The 25,345-nt window shown below is 37.4% G+C and overlaps 4 protein-coding genes across 11 annotated transcripts in view; 1 reads left to right on the top strand and 3 right to left on the bottom strand.

Annotated features, from left to right (window-relative positions):
• Positions 1 to 225: 225 nt before the first annotated feature.
• On the bottom strand, positions 226 to 9,352 carry atmin (ATM interactor). Its single transcript, XM_005804956.3, has 4 exons — positions 9,006 to 9,352; positions 5,627 to 5,752; positions 4,510 to 4,709; positions 226 to 4,417 (listed from the first exon to the last, which is right to left on the bottom strand). The coding sequence occupies exons 1-4, from the start codon at positions 9,306 to 9,308 to the stop codon at positions 2,650 to 2,652; spliced, it is 2,397 nt and encodes a 798-aa protein (XP_005805013.3). The 5' UTR covers positions 9,309 to 9,352; the 3' UTR covers positions 226 to 2,649.
• A 599-nt stretch (positions 9,353 to 9,951) lies between these two features.
• cenpn (centromere protein N) lies at positions 9,952 to 13,726 on the bottom strand. 2 transcript variants are annotated; one of them, XM_005804976.2, is made up of 10 exons: positions 13,451 to 13,726; positions 13,241 to 13,286; positions 12,541 to 12,600; positions 12,079 to 12,152; positions 11,820 to 11,993; positions 11,643 to 11,744; positions 11,423 to 11,477; positions 11,202 to 11,311; positions 10,983 to 11,106; positions 9,952 to 10,684 (listed from the first exon to the last, which is right to left on the bottom strand). In XM_005804976.2, the coding sequence occupies exons 1-10, from the start codon at positions 13,619 to 13,621 to the stop codon at positions 10,590 to 10,592; spliced, it is 1,011 nt and encodes a 336-aa protein (XP_005805033.1). In that variant the 5' UTR covers positions 13,622 to 13,726; the 3' UTR covers positions 9,952 to 10,589. The 2 variants fall into 2 exon arrangements, with proteins under 2 accessions (XP_005805033.1, XP_023188553.1); XM_023332785.1 differs by lacking the exon at positions 9,952 to 10,684 and having other exon boundaries at positions 10,988 to 11,106; positions 11,620 to 11,744.
• A 713-nt stretch (positions 13,727 to 14,439) lies between these two features.
• Positions 14,440 to 16,919, top strand: cmc2 (C-X9-C motif containing 2). 6 transcript variants are annotated; one of them, XM_023331954.1, is made up of 6 exons: positions 14,448 to 14,557; positions 14,639 to 14,714; positions 15,719 to 15,786; positions 15,987 to 16,057; positions 16,134 to 16,205; positions 16,300 to 16,919. In XM_023331954.1, the coding sequence occupies exons 3-6, from the start codon at positions 15,750 to 15,752 to the stop codon at positions 16,378 to 16,380; spliced, it is 261 nt and encodes an 86-aa protein (XP_023187722.1). In that variant the 5' UTR covers positions 14,448 to 14,557; positions 14,639 to 14,714; positions 15,719 to 15,749; the 3' UTR covers positions 16,381 to 16,919. The 6 variants fall into 6 exon arrangements, with proteins under 6 accessions (XP_023187725.1, XP_023187722.1, XP_023187723.1 ...); XM_023331955.1 differs by lacking the exon at positions 14,639 to 14,714; XM_023331956.1 differs by lacking the exon at positions 15,719 to 15,786 and having other exon boundaries at positions 15,949 to 16,057.
• A 1,928-nt stretch (positions 16,920 to 18,847) lies between these two features.
• cdyl2 (chromodomain Y like 2) overlaps positions 18,848 to 25,345 on the bottom strand; it is a 36,388-nt gene continuing 29,890 nt past the window's right edge. For both annotated transcript variants that reach the window (XM_005804977.2, XM_023332710.1), the window contains exons 4-7: positions 22,187 to 22,359; positions 21,897 to 22,107; positions 21,639 to 21,782; positions 18,848 to 21,545 (exon numbers count right to left, since the gene is read on the bottom strand). In XM_005804977.2, coding sequence (XP_005805034.1) covers positions 21,387 to 21,545; positions 21,639 to 21,782; positions 21,897 to 22,107; positions 22,187 to 22,359 — 687 coding nt within the window. In that variant the 3' untranslated portion in view covers positions 18,848 to 21,386. The remainder of the gene's footprint in view (positions 21,546 to 21,638; positions 21,783 to 21,896; positions 22,108 to 22,186; positions 22,360 to 25,345) is intronic.

Genomic DNA, 25,345 nt, shown 5'->3' with positions numbered 1-25,345 from the left:
TGCAATACTCAACAGTCTAGAATTGAATATGCACAATATTGAGTGGATATTAAATTCTAAACCAGATTGGAATTTCAGCAATTAAAATTTTTGCACTTGACAACCCTGTTAAATCATTTGTTTGTATGGTTTCCATTGTGCATCAGTCAACTACTTTAACATGCAGCTCTCGCAAAGCTTTTTATGGCTTTTTTTTAAAACTTTTGGAAAAAAAAGATAGCACAATATTTTTCCAATATTTATTGACAACTGGAGAGTAGCTTCAACAAATAATCAAGGCAACCAATAACTACGCATTGAGGCAACTGAAGCTGAATTCCTCTAAACATAAATTGTGCATGCACTCCTTTTACAGGGAGAAAATACTGTTGCTGACAATTAAGACCAACAAAGATTAAACATTTTCTTTCTAAAGCAAGGCATTTGTCTGTTCCACTAAAGCTGGAAACAGCAACGCTGTGTTTTTCTGAATTCAAAAACCACAAACTAGAAGTCAAGATCTCAAAACAATAAATAGTCAAATTTACAATGTGACAAAAAAAAACAACTTGAGACAGGGAAATATCCGTCGTCATTTAGGATGTTGTGCAAAAAAATTTAAATGAGTATGGTACACTTAGACACTGTGCTATTTTCTATACATTCTTCTGTTTCCAATTGTTTTTAAAGTGTAACAACAAAACTACTTACCTATTAAATAATAAGATGGAAACTTATCTTATTATTGAAATAATGTGCTGAAAAGCAATCATTTCACACGACAAAATGACCAAATCCAACCAGAAATATTTTGGTACATCATGCAACCATGTTGATAGCATTCCTCCTGAATTGATTACACATGCAATGTAGGGACAAATGGATGCTGTAAATATGCTTGTAATCCGTGTTTTCTCTAAAAGCAGCAAATTATTATGAAACAAAACCAAAGTTAATACCTGAATTAAGGCACAGACAAAACAAAAAGCATGTTCTCTTTTAAAACATAATCTATTCTGCTGTGAGGTAAAAAGTTCAATAGTATTTAAAAAGAAAAAGAAATTCAATTTTGCCACTTTTGAACAAGACAGAATTAAAAAGTTATCTCAAGGATATTACTTTCAGTCTATCGGGTGGTAAACATACAGTAACAGTGCTAATCCTAGGTCTAACTCACCGTTTACTGCACAGTAACAATACAGGATAGCTTCAGCACACAGTGCTGCTACTGTATAAACTTACACCCAGCTAATGAATAAGTCAAAGACAATGACAGCCAAGCCCATTAAATGACTTGGAGCAATTATCTACAAGCAACAAAAAAAATAAAGTTTTAGTTTTCCCACAACATTAAACATCACAATCACATTTAAATAAAAAAAAAAGTGTGCAAAAACTCACTACTGTTCAACAATTACTTTTTTAAACTTGTGCCACAGATGAATGCATACTTGTATATTTGAAATTTATTTTAGCTGCTTGGAGCAAAGATCGGTTATGTCAAGGCGAGCTTAGTGTTTAAGAGGAAAATTAACTTAAGACATTGGTCATGTCGTTCATAAACTTCAAATGTTAAGAGCATGTAAAGCAGAGCGTACAGTCTTCCTTAGGCCGACAGTAACTTCAAGGAGGGCAGCCGTCAAATGCACAAGTGCAGATACGACAGCCGTGTTGTGCGGCCAACCATGTAAAGGTTTCATGCGCTTTTTAAATGTAAACAATGCATATTGTTGCATCCTATACTGCTGAGATGCAAGGAATTCAAGAAGCTTTAACACCTGGTAATTTAAAAACGAAACTGTAAAAGACTTGACGTCACAAATCACTTGTGGTGAAAATATACGGGTTAAATGGCATTTCAGACAAAACACATACAACATGTTACTCTGTGTGCAAATAAATATGTAAACTGTCACAGGAGCTAATAAATCATGCCCACTGATCTAATAAAGTGCACCAAAGCTATCAGCAGGGTTTCTACATATTTTTCATTTTGAAATTTCATACTTTTCCAGACTCAAATTTCCAGAGTTTATTCTACTTTTTATAGCATTCTGGACATTTGAACACAAAATCATCAACCTTGAAGATCTTGAAGAGAAATCTTATGTATAGGTTCCACACATCCTGAAACAGTGTTGAAACTGGATTCTGTGTGGCATTTCTTTTTGTTGTATTAAAACATTAATTGGAAGTTTTCTTATGTCTGAAAAATGACTCCTTTTTTGATTTCTGAATGCTGGATGGCTAGAATTGTACATAAAGCTCTGGTGTGGTAAATCAGAGATAAAGAAAATCATTTAAAAACAAACAAATGCAAAAGCCACAGCGTTCATGAAACATAATTGGATTTATGTCCTTTTGAAAATTAAAAATGAGAAAATAAAGGCAGGGAAAAAATGAAAAAAAATCAAACATTTCCCATCCTCTGCATTCTTCTTTTCATACTTCTCCAGACCAGCAAAATGGTCAAATAAAATCTTGTAATTTTTCCAGACTGTGCAGGAGCCCCATGTCAGGATGTAGACCTGGAAATGCTCCGGAAGTGACGCCCCCTCTGGAATGGTCGAACGGCTACTAGAGCAACACAGACTCATTCCCCTAGAAGAAAGCGGTATATCATAACCCTGTTCTGCAAGCGGCTTGGGAAAAACTTCCCTGTGAGGCTTTTCAGCTGTTTGGTTTGTCAGAGTGCTGAAAGAGAGCACAAAGCTCCTCGCATGTTTGGGTTTCCACGGAGCTGAAATGTGACTCCATGTTCCATGCCAGGTCTGCTGACAGGAAGTCATCCATTACAGTCTGTGTTTCATTACTGGTCAGGAAAAGGTGCCCCAGGCCCTCTGCCTGACTGGTCATGGTCTGGGTTTCTGTGCTGTTCAGCATCCTTCCATGCTCACCCTGACCTGTGTGGGTCTGTGAGGAAGGACCTCCAGCAAATGAGGGGAGATCAGTTTGTGTTTCAGTATCTGAGGACTCTGTGCTTATAGAAAAGCTTGAATGTCGCAGGATGTTGCTCAGGGGCATGCCACTTCCAGTATTTAGTAGGAAATTGAGGTCAGTCTGAGTTTGAGTGTCAAATAGCTCCAGGTCGCTGGCTTGAGACCGGCTCTGTCCTTCACTTTGGTCCAGTTCATCCATGAGGAGGAAATCAGTCTGAGTCTGAATGTCTAGAGATGAAAGAGGTGTGTCGCCACCCAGGACACCCAGTTCGCTCTCCTCCGTCTGGGTCTGAATGTGCACAGCATTAAGAAACTCCTCAAAGTCAAAGTCTATTCCATTGTGCTGCTCCTGAACAGAGCCTGGGCCGGACCCACAGCCAGCAGAGGCCTCTGTGATGACCTGGTGATCAGACAAAATGTTCTCCAGGTCATTTAAAAGGGTTATTGTTTGGGTCTGATTATCCGCCATGTTGCTTCCACCAAGATCATGTGTCTGCACTCCGAAACACAAACCACCCACTGACTTTGAGTCCTCGTATAGATTGCTTCCAGCAGCGTTGAGGGCCTCAGTTATGTCTGCACATGTTTGGGTAGAAACGCTGAGAGAGTCGTTCTCAAACAGATCGGAGCACATTGCGGCCTGATCCTGAGCCTTCTCTTCCAGTTGTGGCATTGCAAAATATGTCTGTGTCTGCTTAGTTTTATAAGGCAGCACAGATGAGCAGGCCGAAGTAATTTGACTCAGGCACTGACTGTCAGTCTGAGCTCCAACAGATGATGTGGATTTGGCTCTGGAAACAAATGTTTGAGTTTCAACACTTACTGGCAGGAGGACTTGGGCACTCACACTAATGTCTGTTTGGGAGCAGGATGAAACTGAGGACTCGCTCACAGAACACAGTCCAATTCCTTCTCCGGCCACTGGAGGCATTTTTGACAAGTAGGACCTGTCTGTCTGTATGTTGGTAGAGGTGCTTCTTCCTCTCTGTCCTGCCACACAGCCGGCCGAATCGTCTGTACTCGCAGGATCCAGATTGACCTGAACCCCTGTGCTGATAGGACCTTGGCTAGAACGTGAAGAGGGCATGTAATCCTTGAAAGCTAAACTTTTTACATCGAGTTGGGGCAGGACCGCTCCTGGAGTTTGTGGCAGGAGCTGAAGAGTGCTCACAGAGCCTTGGTTGTCTACTGCAAGCACTACAGACCTCAGAGGGCCACCTTCTGTGGACGGAAGAAGGACAGGTAGATGGGCCAGCTGCATAACTGGAACGCTGACTAAAGCCATCTTGGGTTTTGGGAGGAGCAACTTCTGAAGACCCTTGTGGGGGTTAGAGCTCTGGTTCGTTGGCTCTAGGATGTACACAGCTGAATCAGAGGGGAGAGCCGTCTCCGTCGCTTCTTTAACAGCGGGCGTCATTTGAACAGTTGAATCATGAACCTTCACTTTTTCAGAAACACTCAGAAGTTTCTCCATCTTCCGCTTTTTTACAGGAGGAACTCTGTAAACAAGGAAAAACAAGTTAGGTAAAGAGCAATCAATCAATAAACCACAAGTATAATAATATCCCATTTGCTCTCTTTTTTTACATGCCTGTGTTCTGTAGGAATTTCATGACCAGTACGGTAAATATGAGACAACAAAGCAGCTCTGCTAGCATAGGGGCAGCCGCATGTACACTCATAGGTCTTCCCACAGTCTTCGATGTGCCTCTTCAGGTCCCATTCTGTGCTGTAGCCGTTGTTGCATTTGGAGCACTTGTGTTTTTTCTCCGCATGCATCTTCATGTAATGCTACAATGACACATATTAAAGTAAAAAAAAAAAAGATTTATTAACAGAAGGACAAAAACCAACAGGAAAAAGGAAGAACAATGATTATTACATGACTAAACAATGCTCTGTTGGGGGAATCGTTGCTTCTGTCATTCATGAGGATACCACCCACCTACATGCTGCTGAAAAACACAATCCCTCATGGCAACAGCTAACCACAACAAGGCAACATCCTATACCAGGCATGTCTTTTTTTTCCTTTTAGAATATAACTATCCGTATAATATTGACACAGTGCAAATGCCAAAGAGTCCAAGCAATTGGCCTGACTACCTAAATCCCCAAATCCCAAAGCGAACGACCGCCTGCAGGGTGCAACTCCACATGCCTGATCCACAGAGAGCCCACCCTGAAACTCACAAGATGAGCCTCAAACAAGAATAATGTGTTAGCAAATTAATAGAGACCTACTAAATATTAGACAGATGGTCTGATGGCACTGTGGTATGACATGATAGTGGCAAACTACAGTTGATAACCACATAGATTATTAGAGGCCTAAGTAAATATAGAACATTAAATTTATATAAGGAAGTCTTGTTACTAAAATAGTCACTGCAAAACCTCTTCAAGTTACTTGAAGAAGTAACTTCAAGTTTTCAGCGAACCTGAGAAGACATCTTAAATAAATTGTTTGTGATAAAAATCAAACAACTCAAATATTTAATTGTTTGAAACTTAGCTGATCTAAACAATCCGACCATCTGAAAGAACAAAAGCACCATGTTATTTTTTTTTGTTTTTTCTTAGGGTCTAGTGTAAAGTGGAGGAAACTTTTTATAGTGAGTCTCACACCACCAATGCGTTAATGTAGTCTTTTAGAAAGGTACAAAGAGACTATTAAATCATTGGATTTTTAGGGTGAGAGTTCTTACTTGCTTAACCAGGGAGAACTGTGAGAAAGGTCTGTTGGGGCCCCTGGGACAGCCCTCGATGGGACAGCAGTAAAGTTTTTGTGAGCCCTTCATCTCCTTTCTGACTGTGGGGTTGACAATTCCATCCTGAAGAGGTTATTCACCGCAAAAAGCCAAAAGACAACAAAAGCAAAGACATTTAAAATAGTTGCAATTTTTTTTACACATTAAAGATGTACAATGTCTTCAACGGGGACATTTGATTCTGACTCAACAAATGCAGAAGTGATTTAAGGCACTTCAAAACTGCAAAGTTAACAAGAAGTTAAAATTAAACTAAATACACTTAGTTCAAAATGTAGGTAAAATTGTGTGTAGCTGATGTTTACTTTGGCTTGAACTTACATTTTTTTAGTAGGCAACTCATGGTATGACTTGAAAAACTATATCATTAGCTGTAACAGATATGAAAGCAAAAATATTTGAAGTGCCACACATAAAACATTTAGTATTTTTTCAAGATTTGTTGCCATCGTGACTTCTTTTTAATGCATTTCAAGAACTTCAGTTGTTATTGAGTAAAACAGATTAATATCCCCAGGGAGCTTCACTAAATGAATCTGACACACCATAAACAGGCAGCACCACTGCCACAACAAATACGGTCATCTTTCAGCAGCCAAGGTCGTCTCCATCTGGTGAAACGCTAGAGGGAGAAGACAAGCTGAGGGTGGTTATTAAAGGGCCTCTGCTTTATCAGCGGGAAGTGAGAGGGCAAAAATCCCACATGAAAAACTGTTGGTCTTCCTGCTGGTTGCCTTGGAATCGTCATCTTATGGTTAAGTGATGAAGCCTACTTAATGTCAAAATATTTGTTATGAGCATGCAGCTAAAAGAGCTAGCTGAGCTACAACTGTTACGTAGTGATTGCAGGGATCATTTCTCTCCTCTGAGAAACTGTAAAATACGATTATGAGTGGCAATAATAGTCTGTTCAAAGCAAAACATTCCATCTACAGTACCTCTATGAAAATACCAACACCAGGCCTCAGTTTGGCAGCCTCAAGTCATGAATAATTCAGAAAAAGAAGTGCAAAGTGAGAAGCAGCAGTATCCAAGAACTTTATCACCACTGGACTATCATTATCACCACTAATAGGAGCTTCACAAAGGAGCGTATTGATCTGTCTCCAAGTTTTCACTCAAATTAAATGTCAGAGTTTGCTCCTTTCTTTCATCTGAAAATCCAATGTAGATACACTAACAAAATTAAAACTAACTACATACAGTAGATTGTGATTATCGGGAACAAAACAATAGGTCAGTAAAGTTGATCTAATGTTTTTCCAAACTTGCCTACACCCACAATGTTTGCCATCCGTCATATTTATATGGCTAACACAGCGTTTTCATGGTAAATCCAGTGGGTTTACTGGTTCTTTAAAAACTTCTCCAGCCTGCCTACATTCACTACTAAGTGCTAATTCAAATTCTCACATTCACCTATTTTAAACACAGAGCTTAGTCTGTCGCTGGACAAAGGGGAGCCTTTGCCAGAAAGGAACTTCATTCATGGAGGGCAGACAGTGAATTACAGCCACCCACAGAAAGGTCCGATCCAGTGCGGACGTTTGTCTGACTTTAAGCCAAGAGCTTAAACTGTCTCTACATACACTTTATCAAACCAACGTAAACCTTACAGAGTGCCAAATGTTCACATTAAACAGGCCGTCTTAGTCCTCACTGATTTTAATATAAAAGGCAGATCATGCACATTTCTGTTCTGTTTAACTAGGATCGTTGTGTTCTTTGGTGACAGAGCTCCAAAGTATTCATACAGCCGACATTTTGAGATTTAAAGTATTATTTACATCTTGTTAAACATTTGTTCAGACTGGACGTAACACTAACACTTTAAAGTGACCCTTGTCCTGAAGAGAATCAGCAGAGCGAGCAAAATGTTAGGGTGAAGGCAAAGAGCTCTTCCAACCTAAAACCTTGGAGTTCATAACATCTGAGATTGGTTGAAAATACCAATGGAAACATAAAAGGTTTCTTAACCAGAATTTCTTGATTGTCAATGGCAGTAAATGTTTTATTGATTGATTATTGAGAAAGGAATTAATCATTGTTAAAATGATTATAAACATTAATTTTTATATATATTATTATTATAATGGTTTTTATACCATATTTTATTAAGATTTACAGTTAGATACAAAGTTCCTGGTTAAAAGAAAAATATTTTAAATCTAAAACTCATCTGTGATGACCATGGTGCTTAACTGCTAGTTGTTTTAGGGACGTTTCGCTTTGCTGGTCTGGTGACTGATCCTAGTGATTGATCCTAGTGATTACGCTACATATAATTTTATCATAATCAATACATGTTTCAATACATTTAGAGATGCAATGAATGATTAACCATAGACTGGTATTAACCAGTTGTCCCATGACAACGGATGATCTGTAAATGGTCAGTTCTGAAAGTAACTTTTTCCCCTCTTAAAATTGAAATGCATCAACATTAAGTACAACAGACTACTAACTACAAATAGATTATGCAAACAGGAACTAGCTGAGCAAGTATGATCAAGTAAATAACTAGTTGTTTGAATTTTTGTAATCTGTTACTATACCTGAAATAGGGAAGTTTTATATTATTATATATGTATACTGTTATACTGTGCTAATGCAATTACACTTGTGTAGGCGCTGAAGGCTATTAACAGGGTAAGACCTTCCTCCTGGCTGTGATTGGTCATTTCTGATCCAAAGAAGGCATTCCTGCAGATGGCAGTAGGACCACTGGAAGGAGGTGGAGGAGCTCAATTGTTTTCTCAAATTATTTGTCTTGTACCATACCGTCATAAAATAGTGAAATATTTGATAAAAGTTACCTATTCCAGCGTATAAAGCAAACAAATAACAGTATAATAATGACAAAATGCTGGCGTTTCTGTTGCTTTGTGCAACCAGCAAACCATACACGTGCATTTTACTAGGGTAAGATAAGGTATATTAAACAAAAAATGGCAGGTGGTTTTTGTGTGTGATTTTTATTTTTCTCTTAAATAAAGAGGCTGCAATAAGGAAAGAAGAAAAAAAAACTACATAAACCATAACACATGATGGCACATACAGCTAGTTTAAATGTAGCTAACCAGCCAGTGGTAAACTGTCACTACATAAGCAGTACTCGTATAAAACTGGAAAAATCTCGAATAGTTCTTGTTATCTCGTCACTACTGATCTGTAAATTAGCTAAATCGAAGTTGGATGACTTGCGTTTTTCCAGCTTTTGGGCGTTCTCCATCACGAGTTAGCCAAATTAGCATTGCAGTTATTTCCACATTTAAGCTATATTGGGAGGTTTACCTGCACTCACTGCTTTACTCACCTTTATCCGGTGCGACTTTACGAGATGCATGTTCAATGCAGGTGTGTTGGGGAGAATCTTGCCACATCCTTCCACGGTGCACAGGATGTTCGTCCTAACTTCTTTGGTCAGCTCGATGATGGTAGGTTTTATTATTTCCCGACACTGCGGCATAGGCTCCTCGCAGCATTTCACGCCGCCTGCCGTCGAGTCATGCCTGCTATTTGCCTTGGCCGTTGCAGAAACGGCCATGTTTCTCTGTTGACAGTCCATTCCGTTTCGCATTGAGCCCCCCCAGCAGGAGCGTTGAATGAACAGGGGCATGACGTCCCTCCGCTTTGACTGAAAGGGACTTTAGCGTGGGGCAAACGTCCCCTCAGCTTTGACTGAAAGGCGTCTCAGCCAATCACCACTTACTACGGTGACGTTAACAAAGCGGAGCTTCGTCACGTCCGAGACAACTTCCGTTTTGTAAAGTAGGACTGACTTTTTTCAGTTAGACCCCAATTAAAAGCATAAATGTTACCTAAATAAATATTTAAGAGTTAAAAGAGTGGGCAATTCTTAAGAAATTTTCAGACCTTTTAATAATTTATTTTGAAAAACATGAGTTCCCATGTAGATGCTTCAATTTTTGATTAATACTTTGTACCTTTTTTTTGCATAATCAAAATGTTTGAAAAATGCTTTAAATAAAGCAGATGCTTATTTATTTCATAAGTTTATATGAGCAACCCAGTTTTCTCATGTACAACTGTCACTGTTGGCCTGTTTCATCTTGTCTGAGGAAGCAATTGGTGATGGAGTCACAAAAACATTATAGATTTTTGATGCATGGTGTAACACTACAAAGGAACGTCAATACATAGTTTATTACTGGAACCAAATCTGCTCTATATGTTAATATTGTAGTAATATAGGACATAGGAAACAATGTTTTGTTTTAAAACCATGTTTTTATTACACTTTAAAAAAACGCAAATCCAAAATCCCATCTAAATTTCATTACATAACAGAAGAAACTGGAATGTTACGTTATTTCTTCTGGATATTAGAATATGCATAAATAAAAATATGACTTTTTCCAATTTTTATGGTTTTAAGGTTAGAGAGAGCTTGTTTCATTTCAGATATGATAAATTATGCAAAAAAAGAAACACTTTAATAGACAACTTTAATATATATATATACATAATTGCACAACTAATGTTGTTCCAAAACTGCACAACTAATGTTTTGATTAAAAAAGGAAAACTTTTATTATACAACATGTATGTATTATGCAGGAGGTACTAAAAAGACAATCTTCAAGAGCTTAACTAAGAGTAACTCAACAATTACTAATTGTACAATCCTTACCCATGACAACATAAAGTAAAAAAAGCCACTAGCTTTAAAAATCCAGATTTACATGGCATAAGGTGCATAAAAAAGAGAAAAACATATATATATATATATATATATTTTTAAGAGAGGCTTATTAAAATGGTCTGGTTTAAACTAAAATGTCTATGGACAATAATTTACCTGAAAGTGTGGGAAAAGTTGTGACTCATTCCAGTAGGGGCCAATTGAAAATCAGGGCTGTGTCTGGCACAGTTATGATTAAGCAGTCAGAACATTGTCCGTAATGACAAAATAATTCCTTCCTTTTAGAGGAATAGATGACAGCATGGGTGTGACAGGGGTTGAGGCAATTCCTGCAAAGTGGAAGAAAACATAAGGGAGAGTTAGGCTGACACTAGAAAACTGCAAAACTCAACTTATTTTCTTTTAAAATAAAAATAAGGTTTTCCTGTTTCTAAAAATATGTTAAGTTCATCAATACACGATGTGGCTCATTCAGTTAGACTCAAACACGCATGATGGTTTCTACAATAAGTGTGCGCCCTCTTGTGGACATTTAGAGAACTGCATGTGCTGAGAAAAGAAACGTTTTCAAAAAATATATTAAATGTATAATTGTTTTTATGATTGTGACTAATACACTTCTCATACCTGAGGATGCACAATGTCTGAGTGATTCAAGGAGGTTGGAACTTGAAAATTTAACACTACATATGAATGGCTCATCCCGTTGTGTCATGGCTTCATTAGTGGGGTCTTTGAATTTTGTTTCCAGCTAAAAGAAAACAAAAAATCAAATAAAAACAAGAATGAATAATGTTACATTTCTGTGTTGAACCGTGACCTATATTCAGTTATTGTACATTTTACCTTAAAGACTGCAGATTGCAGTGCAGGTAACATCCCATCGCCGAAGGTTTCTCCCGCCATTCGATGTCTGTTTGCTGATGCCTCAGCTTGCACCTTTTCAACGCGCAGCTCTAAATGTACACAACCAAGCACGTAATAACAAAATTGCAATGTTAAAGAAAGCAAGATATCCAACATAAATAAATTGCCTGGAGAAGATCAGATAATTCCACTCAACATACTTGAAATGCTTTGATCACTCTCTGCGAGAGGGCTGGGGTACTTTGTTGGAAACACCTAAAGAAAGAGAAAAAGTTAAATCAGATAATTCTCTAACAATTTGTGGCAAATTTGTGGTAAAAACAACTCTTTTAACCCTTAAAAATAAGAAACTGGCACAAAAATACATTAAACTTAAACTACTGGAGTGTTTTGCTACCTCATCAGAGGAGGCTGGCTTACTTGTTGGTACTGCCTCATCAGCAGGTCCCTGAGAGCGGTCAGTTTCTGTCCACTCAGGTTAGCAGCCTTAATTTGTTGATGTCTGGTGGACAAAGTCAAAGCCTGCAGCAAAAATAACTTTTAGAAGATGGAAAGTACTTAAAATACACACAAAAAAATGTTTGTTTTTCACCTCACCTGCAAGAGCAGAGGCTTATGCTTTGAAGACAAAGCATTAACAAAAACATAAGGGGTCTGGAGATAAAGAACAACATATGTTGCTTTCAGGTGGTTGGGCGAAGATAAGCCGTCTCCCCAGGCAACTCGGATCCAAACAGCTTGGTCTGTGTGCTTCTTAATTTTGACCGACACCTTTGATCAAAATCAAAAGACATCATTGGTATTTCAAACAGTACGTTAAAGACAAATGCAACTGTAAAAGCATTTATAGGCTCACATTTCTTTGGAGCTCTCTGAGATGGGATTTGAATTGTTCTTTAAACTGCATTAGCTCCACAGAGTGAGCATCATCTGGGAACAAAAAACAAACAAACAAACAGAAAGCGGTTAAATCTCATTTAAAGGATGTAAAAATATGAACAATTATTTCAGCAGTAAAATTCAGAGTTTATGGTCACACTATAATGTCTACTCATCATTAAATTAAAGAGATGAGCTATATTTTACAAAATATACCCAAAATGATATTTCTTTACTATGAATAAACATAAAACTTTTTTTAAAAGCAAAAATATGAAATATGTGAAATTGAAATTATATTTATACTGGTGCACATTACGACCTAGATTTGAGCAGATTAATAATTGAAATGTCAGTTCTACTTTTTATATAAATTAAAACAAACTATCAGGTTTTAACATTTTAAAGTTATAAGGTGGATAGTCTTGTTCTGACCTACCCTCAGGTTCCACAAGCTGGAAGGTGTGCCACATTCCCTGGTTTGGATTCTCAGTGATATCTAAAACAATGAAACCAAAGTTAAATATCAGGTTTTACTGTAATCCATTAATTAAATAACTAACAGCAATGGTTGCAGTTATAAGATTGTGTTCAGACTGCCAAAAGTTATGTTTCTTTGACTTTATGTAAATAATGTTGCTACATAACGGTATTGAAGTGCTGACTATGATGACAGTATTTTTGGGCTTCGTTTTGCTTCACTTTCTTTTGTCAAATAAAAACCTCTTCCCTCATCATTTGTCTAATCTAAAATTAGCTTTAATGGGCAAAAAGTCTCCCATTATAACTAAAGTGAGTTTTTTTTCCATTCAGGTGAACCAAGTAAGTTTGTATCCAGGAAAACCACCTTTAAAAAGACACATAGTCTCTCCATCTTCCTTCAAACATCGGTACAATTTTACTATAGGCTTGTATGAATGGCTTTAAGAATAAATAATAATTCCCTTTGAACACAATGCATCATCTAAGTATTATTTTCATAAAGGGAGAAGAAGCAGATGTGTCTGAAAAGAAAAAAATATGTCTTATTTTTCTTTTATTGATAAAATCTGCATGCATTTTTTTTACAAAGGTTTCTGCAAGATAATACATGAAAAAGTATCGCAAAGTTAAAACCACAGTTTAAGAACTGTACTTACATATCATCTCAAGTTCTGTGATGTGTTTTACAGTCAGTTCACTTTTCTGTTAAGAAAAATAAACAATTAACAACAATAACATCTATTGTTCAATTGAACCAATATCACATTTACATACAATAATTGCTGTTGCTTAATCGCACCACAGTGTGTTTAAAACAGAAAGGAATATACATACATCTTACTCAAGAGAAATTAGCTTCAATATACCTCACAAAGGGCGACTAGTTCTTGGGTTATGATCCATTTTGACTGAGTGAAATCTAAAGATTTTCGCTTTTCTGCGGTCAGACGCTCCCACTTGTCCAGCGTGGATTTTAGCATCGAAGCAGGGATCCGTCGCACCAGTCGCTGCAGTAAGTGTTTCGCCGAATTATCCATATTTCCTTAGGCAACAAATAAAACCCAATCTGCGTACTATAAAACTGTATTTGTACTGTTTAACAGACGTGTTAGCAACTGTGAGCTACTGAGACATTCCGAACAAACCGCCTCTGCCACAGGCAGGATGAATCAACCAATCAGAAGCTAACAACACGCGTTCTATGTGTGCTTTAGCGCCCTCTGGTGAGTTGGAGAAGTATTGCTTTTAACAGACCCGTTTCCGATGATACTAAAGTCAGTATGAATGAAAAGTTTGTTTTTGAAAAAAAACAACCCAAAAAACAATATATTTTTTTTATTGCAAATAGGCAGACCTATTTTGATTAATTTACATATTTAATTGTCTAAAATCATATTGATAAATTAATATTTTGTAATTCAATACAAATATTTTTTGTTGATTTATGAATGAAATGAGACCACTCAACATTTCCATAATGTAAAAACGTCTATAAACAATAAATTTACGTTTCTTGTTTAATATGATATAATTAAAAGGCTTGGCCTTTGCCTAGTGTTCATTGTTGACTACGTTCATTTCTCCTTTGTTTACTTCATTTTGTAACGTTTCTAATAAAGTTTGAAAAATAAAAATAAACAATCTCAAATGCCACAGCAAAATTAAATATTGCTTTTTATCTAAACATGTAACGTAAGAAATGCAAACTCGGATACAGGTAGTAGATAGTTCTCTTGCATTTCCTCCAACCCTTTGAAACAACAAGTCCCGCCTTTTCTTCATCAAACGCACACGATTGGTCAAAATTAAATAAACTCGGACGATGATTCGTTGTTCGCTCTGTCCCACAGTGTTTGTGCCATACGTTATGAAGTCGTTGTGAGAATCTCCAATGTCCTACAGCTCCACGTTTTTCAAGGAGATTGTATTTGTTTTTGCTCTAACGTTGAGAATAGACACTTAAACGTGACCAGGTATTGCATCTAGTTACAGATTTGTTGTTTTTGGAGTGTTAATCTGTTGTTTAGTGAATGTAAATATGTGTGTTGCTTTAGCTAAGGCCTGTTAGTTAACCTGACAATAGATCGAGGTGGGCTGGGAAAGTTCTCAGATGATACAGCTTTACGTCTGGTAAGTTTTATTCAGCCGACAGGGCTCAGTGTCTTCAAATAGCTTAGAAGATTTACAGCATTCTAGAGACCCTTGGCTTTTCTTCCGGTTCCTTAATACTATAAATCTCTACGATGAATGTAGAGGGACAAAATGTTTCATCGGTATGTTCTAGGATATATTATAATCTCAAATGGCCTAATAACTGCGTTGCTAGTTAGAATAGAAGTTAAAAGATCAAAACCATCTATTCTTCTGGACAAATATACTACTAATAATGTATTTTGTACAAGCAACAATTAAAGTCAAACATTTTTAGTAATATTTGTAATTAGATCTACGATATCCACCATTTAATGTCACTTTATTGTAAAATATGTTTGTCAGATATTTCTATTTTGATTAATCTTGACATCCATCAACACACCTAAACTGCCTCTTCATAGTGACTGTCATTTTTCTCTTGCATGTGATATTCAGTCCTCTTTCACACCAAAATAAACCCACTCAGCACTTCCATGATCATCTTATTCTGTCTGGCTAATTGCAATTTTAGAAAAAAAGTAATTTTAATATGATGATAAGAAATTTGCTGCTGCCTTCTTATTACTCATTACAAAGTCCCCCCCTGCCCTCTCTTCAACTTTATTCATTTTTGCAGCAACCATGCTCAATTTGGAGGTGTGGGTGCACTTCGCTGCTGAGCCTTATTTCACTGGGAGCTCAGCAAATACTGATTTCTTTGTACGAGTTGCCTGATCACGGCACTGTTACTTGTTGGTGATGGAATATGATGTGGATAGCAGCTGAACTGACAAGAGAGTTGCAATAAATAACGTTAAGGGTTACTAGAAGGTCTGGCTATCAGCAGGGTCACATCCGAGCATGCTAAATGTGAAACGGAGGAAAGCCGCGCTTAATGTGTGTGTTTATTTTGACTAGGATGAGGTGATGTCTCCCATTTCACTTTTGTTTGATGACTTGCTGTATGCAGTGTTGTATGCTCATGTCTTATGTTTCTTCAGGTAAGTGTCCACAGGGAAGTCGGTCGTCACAATGACAAATCAAGAAGGAGAGGGATGGGGAGGCATTAGTATCCTTTTAGAGGACATCTAGCAGTACTGTGGTTAATGTAATTCTGGAAACAGTGAGGAGAACCATCCATGCTTCTCCAGAGTATTAACTAGGAAGGTTTTGTGGTGCTTTTCAGATGTGTGGTCTTATTCTTAGCGCCACCTTCGTTTGTTGTTTTCAGCGTTGCTGCAGTGGTTCCTTAACTCAGAATGCACCCTGACCTTTCACCTCACCTGCACACAGACGAGTGCAATGAACTCATAAACCTCCTGAGACAGTGCCACAAAGAGGTAAGCCGCTCTCCGCCTTGTTTTCTCACCACCCGTTTCTGAACTAAACCATGTAATCTCTTCATGTCTCCGTCAGCACAATGTCATGAAGTTCTTTGGCACATGTAATGACATGGACCGTGCCATGCGTCACTGTCTGAAGAAAGAGGTGTGTCAGTTTGTTTTTAGTTAATTATGAATCAGTATATAATTTATTTTGCTAATAATTTTCTCATGTGTCTATGTTTCCTTTCATCTCATAGCGATTGGAAAAACGAGAGCGCAGCAAGAAGCACGCAGAAGAAATGAGGAAGAGGATAAAGGAAGGACCCAAGCAGTTTTAATACATCCACAAATATTGGGACATAAAAGTGAACAGGAGACGGTATGCAAGGCTCCCATGACTGGTTTTCTGTCAACGCAGAGGAACACTGATGGTTATGTTTCTTTCTAAATTTGAAGTGTGATTTATAATATCATTTACAGCTGATCGCATCATCATCTGCTGCAAAACAATGTCATTATGCCATTGGTTTGGTTGGTGCAAAGCTTCTACCTCTGTAATTACAGAGTAAATATTGGAATCTGCTCTAAGAGCAGATGCTAAAACATGCAGGTCAGTTGGAGAATAAAAGTCTAGCATTTCAGATAAACACTGTCTTTCTTTCTCTTCTTTAATGTTTAATTGATCTTAGAATTTCTATTTTTTCTTTTTACTTTATTTTAACGTGATGGTTTCAGTCGTTGTACTTGTTGACTACACCGCTCAGGAATCTCTCTGCACCCGCTGACAAAGATGTTTATTGTTGTGAAAGTTTGTTGAATGGGAATTTATATTGTTTCCAGATTTTTTGGTTTTAAATAAAAAGTCAAATTCTCCATCTCAAAACTCAAATTTGCATTAAATAATTCAGTAAATACCACATTTGTCCCAGCCATTGATATATATATATATTTATATCACATGGTTCCAGCTGTGTAATATATTTTAGTGGAGAAACAGTGTTGTGCTGTGTTCTCCCATACCAGTAAGATTAACCCTTTACAGCCTGGTATAAAAAAGTGTTTTTGAAGTGATCTGCTGAGTATGACTGTATCTGGTTGTATACACAAGATTGTATGATGAAGTTATGGTTATGGTTGGGGGGACGGGGTTATTAAACCAATGTGGTTGCCCCCCCTCCCCACTGGTCAAAAATTGTCTGTCCGGGGGGGGGGGGGGGGGGGGGGGGGCGTCACTAAGTTGTAAGGTCCCACCAAAACTTAGACCAAACCTACGCCCTTGTTATGTAGTGTATTTATTTGTCATTTCACAGAAAATCAAACCCCATATTATGTTAAAAATGTGTGACTGAGATGAGAACAATAGAATTTTCTAAATCCAAACAGATTAAAGGTTACACCACTTTCAATTTGGCAGTTAGGGATGAGTCAAAAGACCAAATGACATCAAGCTAAAAACATCCACTCCCCACTAAGGAAGGGATTCCCACACGGCTTGCTTGGACTATGCCTAGGAAGAACCTACAGGATTTTACTCAAGACCTACCTGCAAGGTTAAGTAACTGGTTCCCTTTATAGGATCCATCATAAGTATAGTCCAATTATCCTTGTTCGGTCCTCTTACCTTGAACAAAGCCTCTTGGAAAAGCCTTTGAGCTCATAGCTTCAGATCTCTGGATTATTCAAGTCGGGTCTGCAGTGAGTAAAGAGCAGGTTGGCTTACGGAGGGGAGTTAAAATGTTTTGCAGTTTTGTGAATAAATGATTGTAAAATAGAGAGAATGACACATTGGAGGAACATGTGCAATAGATATGTTGTGTCCATTCTTTTTTTCTCTTGACTTTTCCATCTAAAGCATGTGTCAGATTTATTTGAAAAAAGAAACAACTAAACATTTATTTGAAAATGCTTAAAGTACTTAGCCAAGTTTCATTATTGATCCAAATCTGCTTTTTGAGCAAAAATACATTTGTGGTCATATTTGTTAAAAGATTAAAAATGACCCTGTCAATAAGAGAGAAACATTTTGTAAATTACCCAAAACTTCCAATTTTGAGATTTTATTAGTGAAAATCTAAGCATTAAAGATTTTTGTTTTAAACGTACATGAACAAATTGTGCTGCAAGGGATGCATTTGTTTCACTAAATGACCCACAGACCACATTTTGGACACCGTGCTGTACAGGCTTGTACAGGTACAAGAGAGATATGGCCAAAAACAATCATATCTCCATATTTCATCTACTCGTGAAATATGGAGATTGACTGCAAGGACAAGACTTCATAAAAGGCGGGGTAGGTATTTTAGGCATCTGGTTTGGAAACCTTCACGACGTCAGCCAAAGTGGTGCTTCTGACTGGTCCCTCAGGGAGAAAAGGCCTCGGGGCTGGCACTGCTCTCCTGGAAAGATTGTACCTCCAGGTTGACCCGTGGAACGAAAATACTAAAAGCTGTCACAAAATGACACACAGGTTCATGTGAAGCATTCCAACAAACTACAATAAATAGTAGAAAAGCTAAAAGAAACCTGTGAACAAAAAAAAAAAATAGAAAGAAGAATGGGTTGAATTTTGTTTAACTCACTATCCACAGCAGAAGATGGCAGTAATGTACCAATAAAAATGCAAAACATCATTCAACAAAAACTGCTGCATGGAGCTGTAAATATACTGATTCTGCATTTTAGCACCAACATTTATGAAATAGCCTGCAAAGTGTGCTTTTAGACAAAGAAATGAACTATGAATGAAACACATCCAAGCACACATGATTAAAAAAAGGAAACAAAAACAACTCAGACACTTGGTGGGAATATGGCCATTTATGATCAGCAATGGGGCAAAAGTAACAAACGATTGTCTTCAATTATCAAGCAGTTTAAACATGAACATTTAGATCTGAAGTCATGTTAAAAATGTGTCTAAATGGACAAGTTTGGATACATTTATAAAACAAAATAAATAAAGAAATAAATAGATAAAACCTCATTTTAGAGTCACCAGAATGTAGTGATTTGCATTCACTGACACAGTAGTCACAGCATGAGGGTCCTGCTTACTTAATCTCAGAGCAATCAACTTATCATATTCTGTCATCTTATATTTACAGGCATACATAGTGATTACAAACTCCCAGGAATTACTTGTTAAAACAAATTCTGGGAAAATTTCCTTGTTCTGTGATGTTCCTCGCTTTGATTAAAAATTTAAATTTAGCTTTTGTCATTTGGTAAAAAAAAAAACAACTTGATGAAATCTTGCATAATTCCCTTCAATGAATAACCAAAAAACCAAATCAGTTTTATGCCATTAAATAACACAGTTTTATGTTTAAAATCCAACAAACCTCATTCTCTCAAGCTGTTCTCATCCATAGGTCTCAGCAAAACACAAAAGATGAGAAATTGACTTTCATCTGATCAATTACAATAAAAGTAATCAACACAAAAACTTTTTAAAATCAGTTTTTACTCTGAATTTATCCAAGGGTAACCTCTGGGGCATATAAGTTAGGCTAAGACGGATGAAAAGTGCCGCAGTGCTACTGAAAGCAAAGGGAAGCCACATGACACTTCACCACCTTAATTATTATCTAAAATAAATACAAAAATAATTACAATGCTACAAAAACATACCCTGAAGTACGTACAATACAATATATTACATGCAAATACCTCTTCACTGTAAAATTATTGACATCTCTTACTAAACGACTTACACAGACCTACATACATATACACTTTGGTGAAGCAAAATAGATCCCTTAATAGAATACATTTAGCAAAATATCAGATTCAATGAAATCCTCCATTGTTACATGCAGATCAGGACCAGGCTGGCTCAAGTGACAAATGTTGAATTTTGACATTTTTACTGACATCCTAAGACAAAGCTTTTTAAAAAAAAAATTATCATTATTATTATTATTTTATTATTATTTTTATTCATCCTAAAAAAATACTTTAGTTATTGAGTGTCAAGCAATTAAAAACCTTTCACATCTCCCCAATAACCCGCACTATTTAGATTAACTGATAATTCCAACACCACAAATAATTTATTGGAGTATGATGCGGTAAGTGCAGCTATCAGGGAATTTGACAAATTAGTGTTATTTATCGTTACTTTTTCAGATTCACAAAAATTTGGTAAAATTTGGTAGATGTCATTTCAAACAATTATAATTTGTATATAATTGTTTGATTATATACAAATCAAACAATCTGATTATACAATCCGAAAAGAAGAAAGAAGACATGTTGACTAAAGATTACTTTGCACAACTAAACTCATTTATACCTGAGGCAGAATTAAATTTCAAGTAATGTTTTAATTTTACCAAGTTTCTTCTGATTGGAAGTAATCTTTGAGAAAGTCTGTGGAGGGCACTAAGGAGAAGGGCACAGATGGGATGGAGGCTTTCCAACTTCAGACTTGCAGCTCATCACAATAAAAATTTGTTAAAATACCAGTGAAAACATAAAAAAACGCTGGTCAGCAGTTAAAAAAAAAGAATTTAATTGCTGCAATACCAAATAATATTTTGCTGTTTGAAAATGGTCTAAGTAAAACTGGACTGTGCCGTTTTTTGTTAGAAAAATAAATAAATGCATGCTTCCATTTGCCTGATTGAATGAAAATAACTTTAACTCGACATTTCTGAGAGATATCAATCATTGTGGTCTATTTGCTGGTACTTATACACATCCACATTTAGTTCATCTAGTCTTCTTTTAATGATTTGTATTAAATTGTGGTACTTCTTGACCTCTACTCTTGAACAATCCCTCGGACTGATTTACTAGCAGCGATAGGGTTTTTTTTAGATTTCATACATGAGAGTGAATGTGCAAGTGCATGTCAAAAACCAAACAGACTGCTTAACCAGACTTTGGTTTACCCTTCAACTCAAGACATAAGTGAGCAAAATAAAAAAACCCAAAAAATGCAGCTCAAATACAGAAAGCAGCTAAGTTATACATCTGAAATAAATATATGAATATATTAATAACATATATGATTTATTTATCATCTGCAGTGAGATTACTCTGCGACAGTCCCTCTGCTTCTAAGTGATGTACACCGGGCCCCGACTGCTACATAAAGAACGTGGACGTTATTACACAGAGGGTCCAAAAAGAAGCCCTAGTACAAAAGATGATGATGATGATGGGATTTATTTTGTTTTTAGAGACAAGTAGACAAAAGTCCATAAACTCTTCTCTGACGGAGTGAATCAAAGACCCTCAGCAGAGTTGGAAAATCCCAGCATCCTCTTCTCGATCATCCCTGCTGAGGCAGCCTCAGACCCACGTCAACCGGATTCGTCCTTCAGACTCCGCATGGTTACTTTTCACTGTTCTTATTGTGCACGTAGCTGAAGAGCGCCTCCAGTCCTTTGGTTGAACACCACAGCTGCTTCAGCATCTGGCACTCTTTCTCATTCACTTCTTCTAGCACTGAGATGAGGATGCTTCTCACCAAGCATTTAGACTCTTCTAAAACCTTTGGGAACAAAATGAAAAGCAATAGAATGTTAATTAGGGTTATGTATCACAAATAGGTTAGTCTTACAAGTTTTTTTAGTTATAGCCTTACCAAAGCATTGCATGATGCCATTTCCTTAACGCGTAGCATCACCTCTTGGTTAAATGTGGTTGGCCAGAAAACCTGTGATACCAGACCTCGACTACATGCTTCTTGTGCTGTGAGTTTCCTTCCACAGAAAAGCATCTCATTGGCCTGCAGTTAGAGGATGTTTTTTTCAGTGCGTCATGCAATCCTTACATTTATCAAAATGAGCTATTCATGTGGTTTGTTTAGATAAAAATAGACCGAACAGAAGCAAAGACCCACCAAAGCTACACCTAGAATCTGAGGAAAGGTGTAAGAGGAGCATCCAGAGGGGGTGAGGTGGAGGGCTGCACATGGTGTTTGGAACCACGCTCTCTCACTAGCCCACACTACGTCACACAAAGGCAGGATGGATGCCCCCAAACCCAAAGCGGGCCCGTTTATTGCCACAACAATCGGCTTCTTGAAGTGGATAAACGCCAACACAAAGTCCCTGAAGGGGTATCAGAGAGATGAGTGTAGATTCTGCCCACAACTAGTGCATATCATGAAAGATTGAGGTTCTGTCTTACCGTACAGCTTCGGCGATTCGGCTGCTCTCTTTTCTGCGGTCGGTGGACAAACGCCCTATGAGGTAGGAGGGCTCCAGGCCACTGCAGAAAACTGTCCCCACAGAGCTGAGGAGTAACAGCTTACTGTCATCAGCCGCAGCATTCCCCAAAGCTCGACAGACTTCCTTCATGATCTGTAGAAACAGATGGAAAGATGTCAAATTTTGTCAGGCAGGAGTATGATTTGTTCAAATCATACTCCTGCAACAAGTGAGCAACATGAAGCGGCAGCAATTTTTGTAGAGGTGTAAGCAAACAGACAAGTGAGAAATGTTTACAATATCGGCAGACAATAGACTTCACAAACTGATAGCAGGCTGATCCCATCGTGTTTTGGCTTATTTAAATGAGGACAACAAATGTGTTAGAATTCAATTTAAAGGGCAGGAAATGTTTGGTGTGAACATGAAGTGAATTAATTATTCCTCAGTCATAAATAATAACTACAAATCAGATGTGAGCCAGAAGATCTTACAAGATTTGCTCCTTTTAGAAAATATAAGAAAAGGAAAAAAAGAAAGACAAGAAAATCTTAAATTGGAACATAAAACTGTGTCACAGACAATTTGACAAAGGATTCCCAAAAGCCTGTCAGGACAAAGTTGTCTAGTCCTGGAAATGGTCCATCTACATGCAGCCAGAGAGCAGACACCAAAGTTAAGGATTTGCCTCAGGTCCAATAAAAGCTACGACAGTCGACCTGCTGATGTTCCACAGCTCTGCTGCAAGTAGGAAAATATTTCTCACCAGTTTACATTACTTCATCTTAGTCTTCACGACAAGTCAGCTCTCTGTAGCAACATAAAGATAAAGTAATGCATTGCTTGACTTAAATCAGTGGGCAACTTGAAAGTACCTTTCAAAAGCATTGACACAAACAGAACTTTTTCCATTATGTCACCCAACAACAAACTCGAGTGCAATTCATAAGCATTTAATCTGATAAACCAAAATGATGTGGTACTTCATTTGGAAGTTTACATGGTTTAAATTTTTGTACTGAAAAGTGTGCATTTGATTTCAGCCCCAGTTACTCTGACACCTTTACATAAAAATCCATAAAACATTGATGTATTAGGTGAATGGCTTAGTCAAATCCAATTGCAAATCTGTAGTGACTTTAAAATTGATGTGTATCAATGATCTTCATCCAATCTGACTAAGTTTGAGCTACTCTGCAAAGAGGAACTGGAAATAATATCTCTGGATGTGCAAAGCTTAAGCGACATAAACCAAAATGCTGAAAACTGTAACTGAAAGAAAGGTGGAGACTAAGCACAACTCTATTTTTTTAAATGTAAAACTTCAAAAGGTGCTGTGTTAACAGGTATTTGTTTGTGGTCGTAAGTTGACAAAGTTCAAGGGGTATGAATAATTTTGTAAGACACTGTGTAGACGTTTATGTGATCTGGGATGTGATAAGAGTTCAGGCCAGCATATTAGAATCTGAATGCAGTTTCTGCTGGAATCTTCAAGTATACCTTTCATTTACAGTTGAACAGTTGAGTGATTTTTTTGCATTTTTTTCTTAAAAAAAAATGTCAGACTGAAAAAGACTTTACTTTTCGCTCTGAATATTCTCCCAGGATGGAGTCTGAGTAAAATATTTACATGCCAAGTTGTTCAGCATCTCATTTGTTTGACAGCCTCGCTGCTAACAGCTGCCGACTTTACCATATCAACATCACAACTCATTCGTTTTGTACCGTAGCTTAAGCAAACTACCTCCCTACTTAACATGAACACATATTCACATTGTTTAAAAAAAAACTACTGATTTTTATACCTCAAATTTGCAGTTCAAAAACACTAAAACGAAGCACCAGAAATGATTTAAAATGAGAATAGAGGTATCAACTTGCATGTTTTGGTCTTTGTCTCATGCAATGAAGACCAGAGTGGGCTCTGGGTGGGGTGGCAGTTTCTGGTTCCCTAGAAACTGCCGCCCCACCCACTTTACCATCTACAGTCAATCGCCATTCTGATAATGCGTTTTAATCAGATTATCACCCTTGACCTATATTAAATATCCAACCTTAAATTGAACTTAATACTCCATGTCTCATCAAGCGTATAATCTGTCCTGTCCAATTGATCGTGACCTTAGTCTGAGCTTATATTTTCCCTATGTTGCAGGGATGTAAGCCTTTTTACAGACATTGTAAAGACTTGTCCCTCTTGATTGACACATCGAGAGTCTGATAAATGTAGAATGATGGTTTGTAAAACAACTCAGGTTACAGAAGAGGCTTTATGTTCAGCAACAACACAAGTTTACAGGAAATTAATCCGAATCGATGTAATGCCTGCTGGAGTGATAGAAAAACAGCTGCTTTTCTCTGTTCCATAACAAATGACGGCATTTTAGCGAGACAAATTAAAACCCAGCTCACAAACATGGAGCGAAGACGAACAGATGCTGGATCAGCTCTGTGTGAAAGACGGAAGAGGGCTGTCGAAGTGACATTCAAGTGCAGCCAGGAGACATCTTGAGGGTGTTTGGAAACAAACAAATATGGCACCAATTCAGAAACTATGAACAACAGCTTCCTGGAAGTGAAAACTCAGGGATACAGCATGTATATCCCAAACAATCATCTAGTCTCTGCTGCTTTAGACTTTGTATTTCATCACCGTCAGTAAGGGAAAGTCTATTATTTTCTCTCTTTTACTTTCGAAATAACTGACTATAAGTGGATGCTTATGACTCTGACCTGACATTAGGAAGGGTAAAACAACAACAACAAAAAAAACTCAGAAAAGATTGCTACACTTACAAAACCAAGTGATAATAATAACCAGGAAGTATCTATTAGGTTTCAGAATCTCCCCCCACCTCCTTGGTGAGCATTTAAGATGGCAATGGGGAATGCAGCCCACAGCCAAATTGCCAGCAACCACTGCCAAAGCAACTGAAGAGCTTTTCAAAGTGAATAGATGAAATATCAAAGATTGAAAATACTTCCACTGCCTGAAGGACTTTCATAAAAGACTCTAACCAAGCATTTACCCCTAATGGTGCTGCAGCAGAGAGAGAGTTTTTCTCTGTGTGTGTGGCCACGGACAGGGTATGTTTTATTGAATAGACACAGGTGAACTGGCTTACAAAATATATTGTAA

The sequence above is a fragment of the Xiphophorus maculatus genome, chromosome 4 (genome assembly GCF_002775205.1).
Source record: "Xiphophorus maculatus strain JP 163 A chromosome 4, X_maculatus-5.0-male, whole genome shotgun sequence".
Classification (NCBI taxonomy): Eukaryota; Metazoa; Chordata; class Actinopteri; order Cyprinodontiformes; family Poeciliidae; genus Xiphophorus; species Xiphophorus maculatus.
Note: the sequence above shows the minus strand (reverse complement) of the source record. Positions and strands in the feature narration are given on the sequence as shown.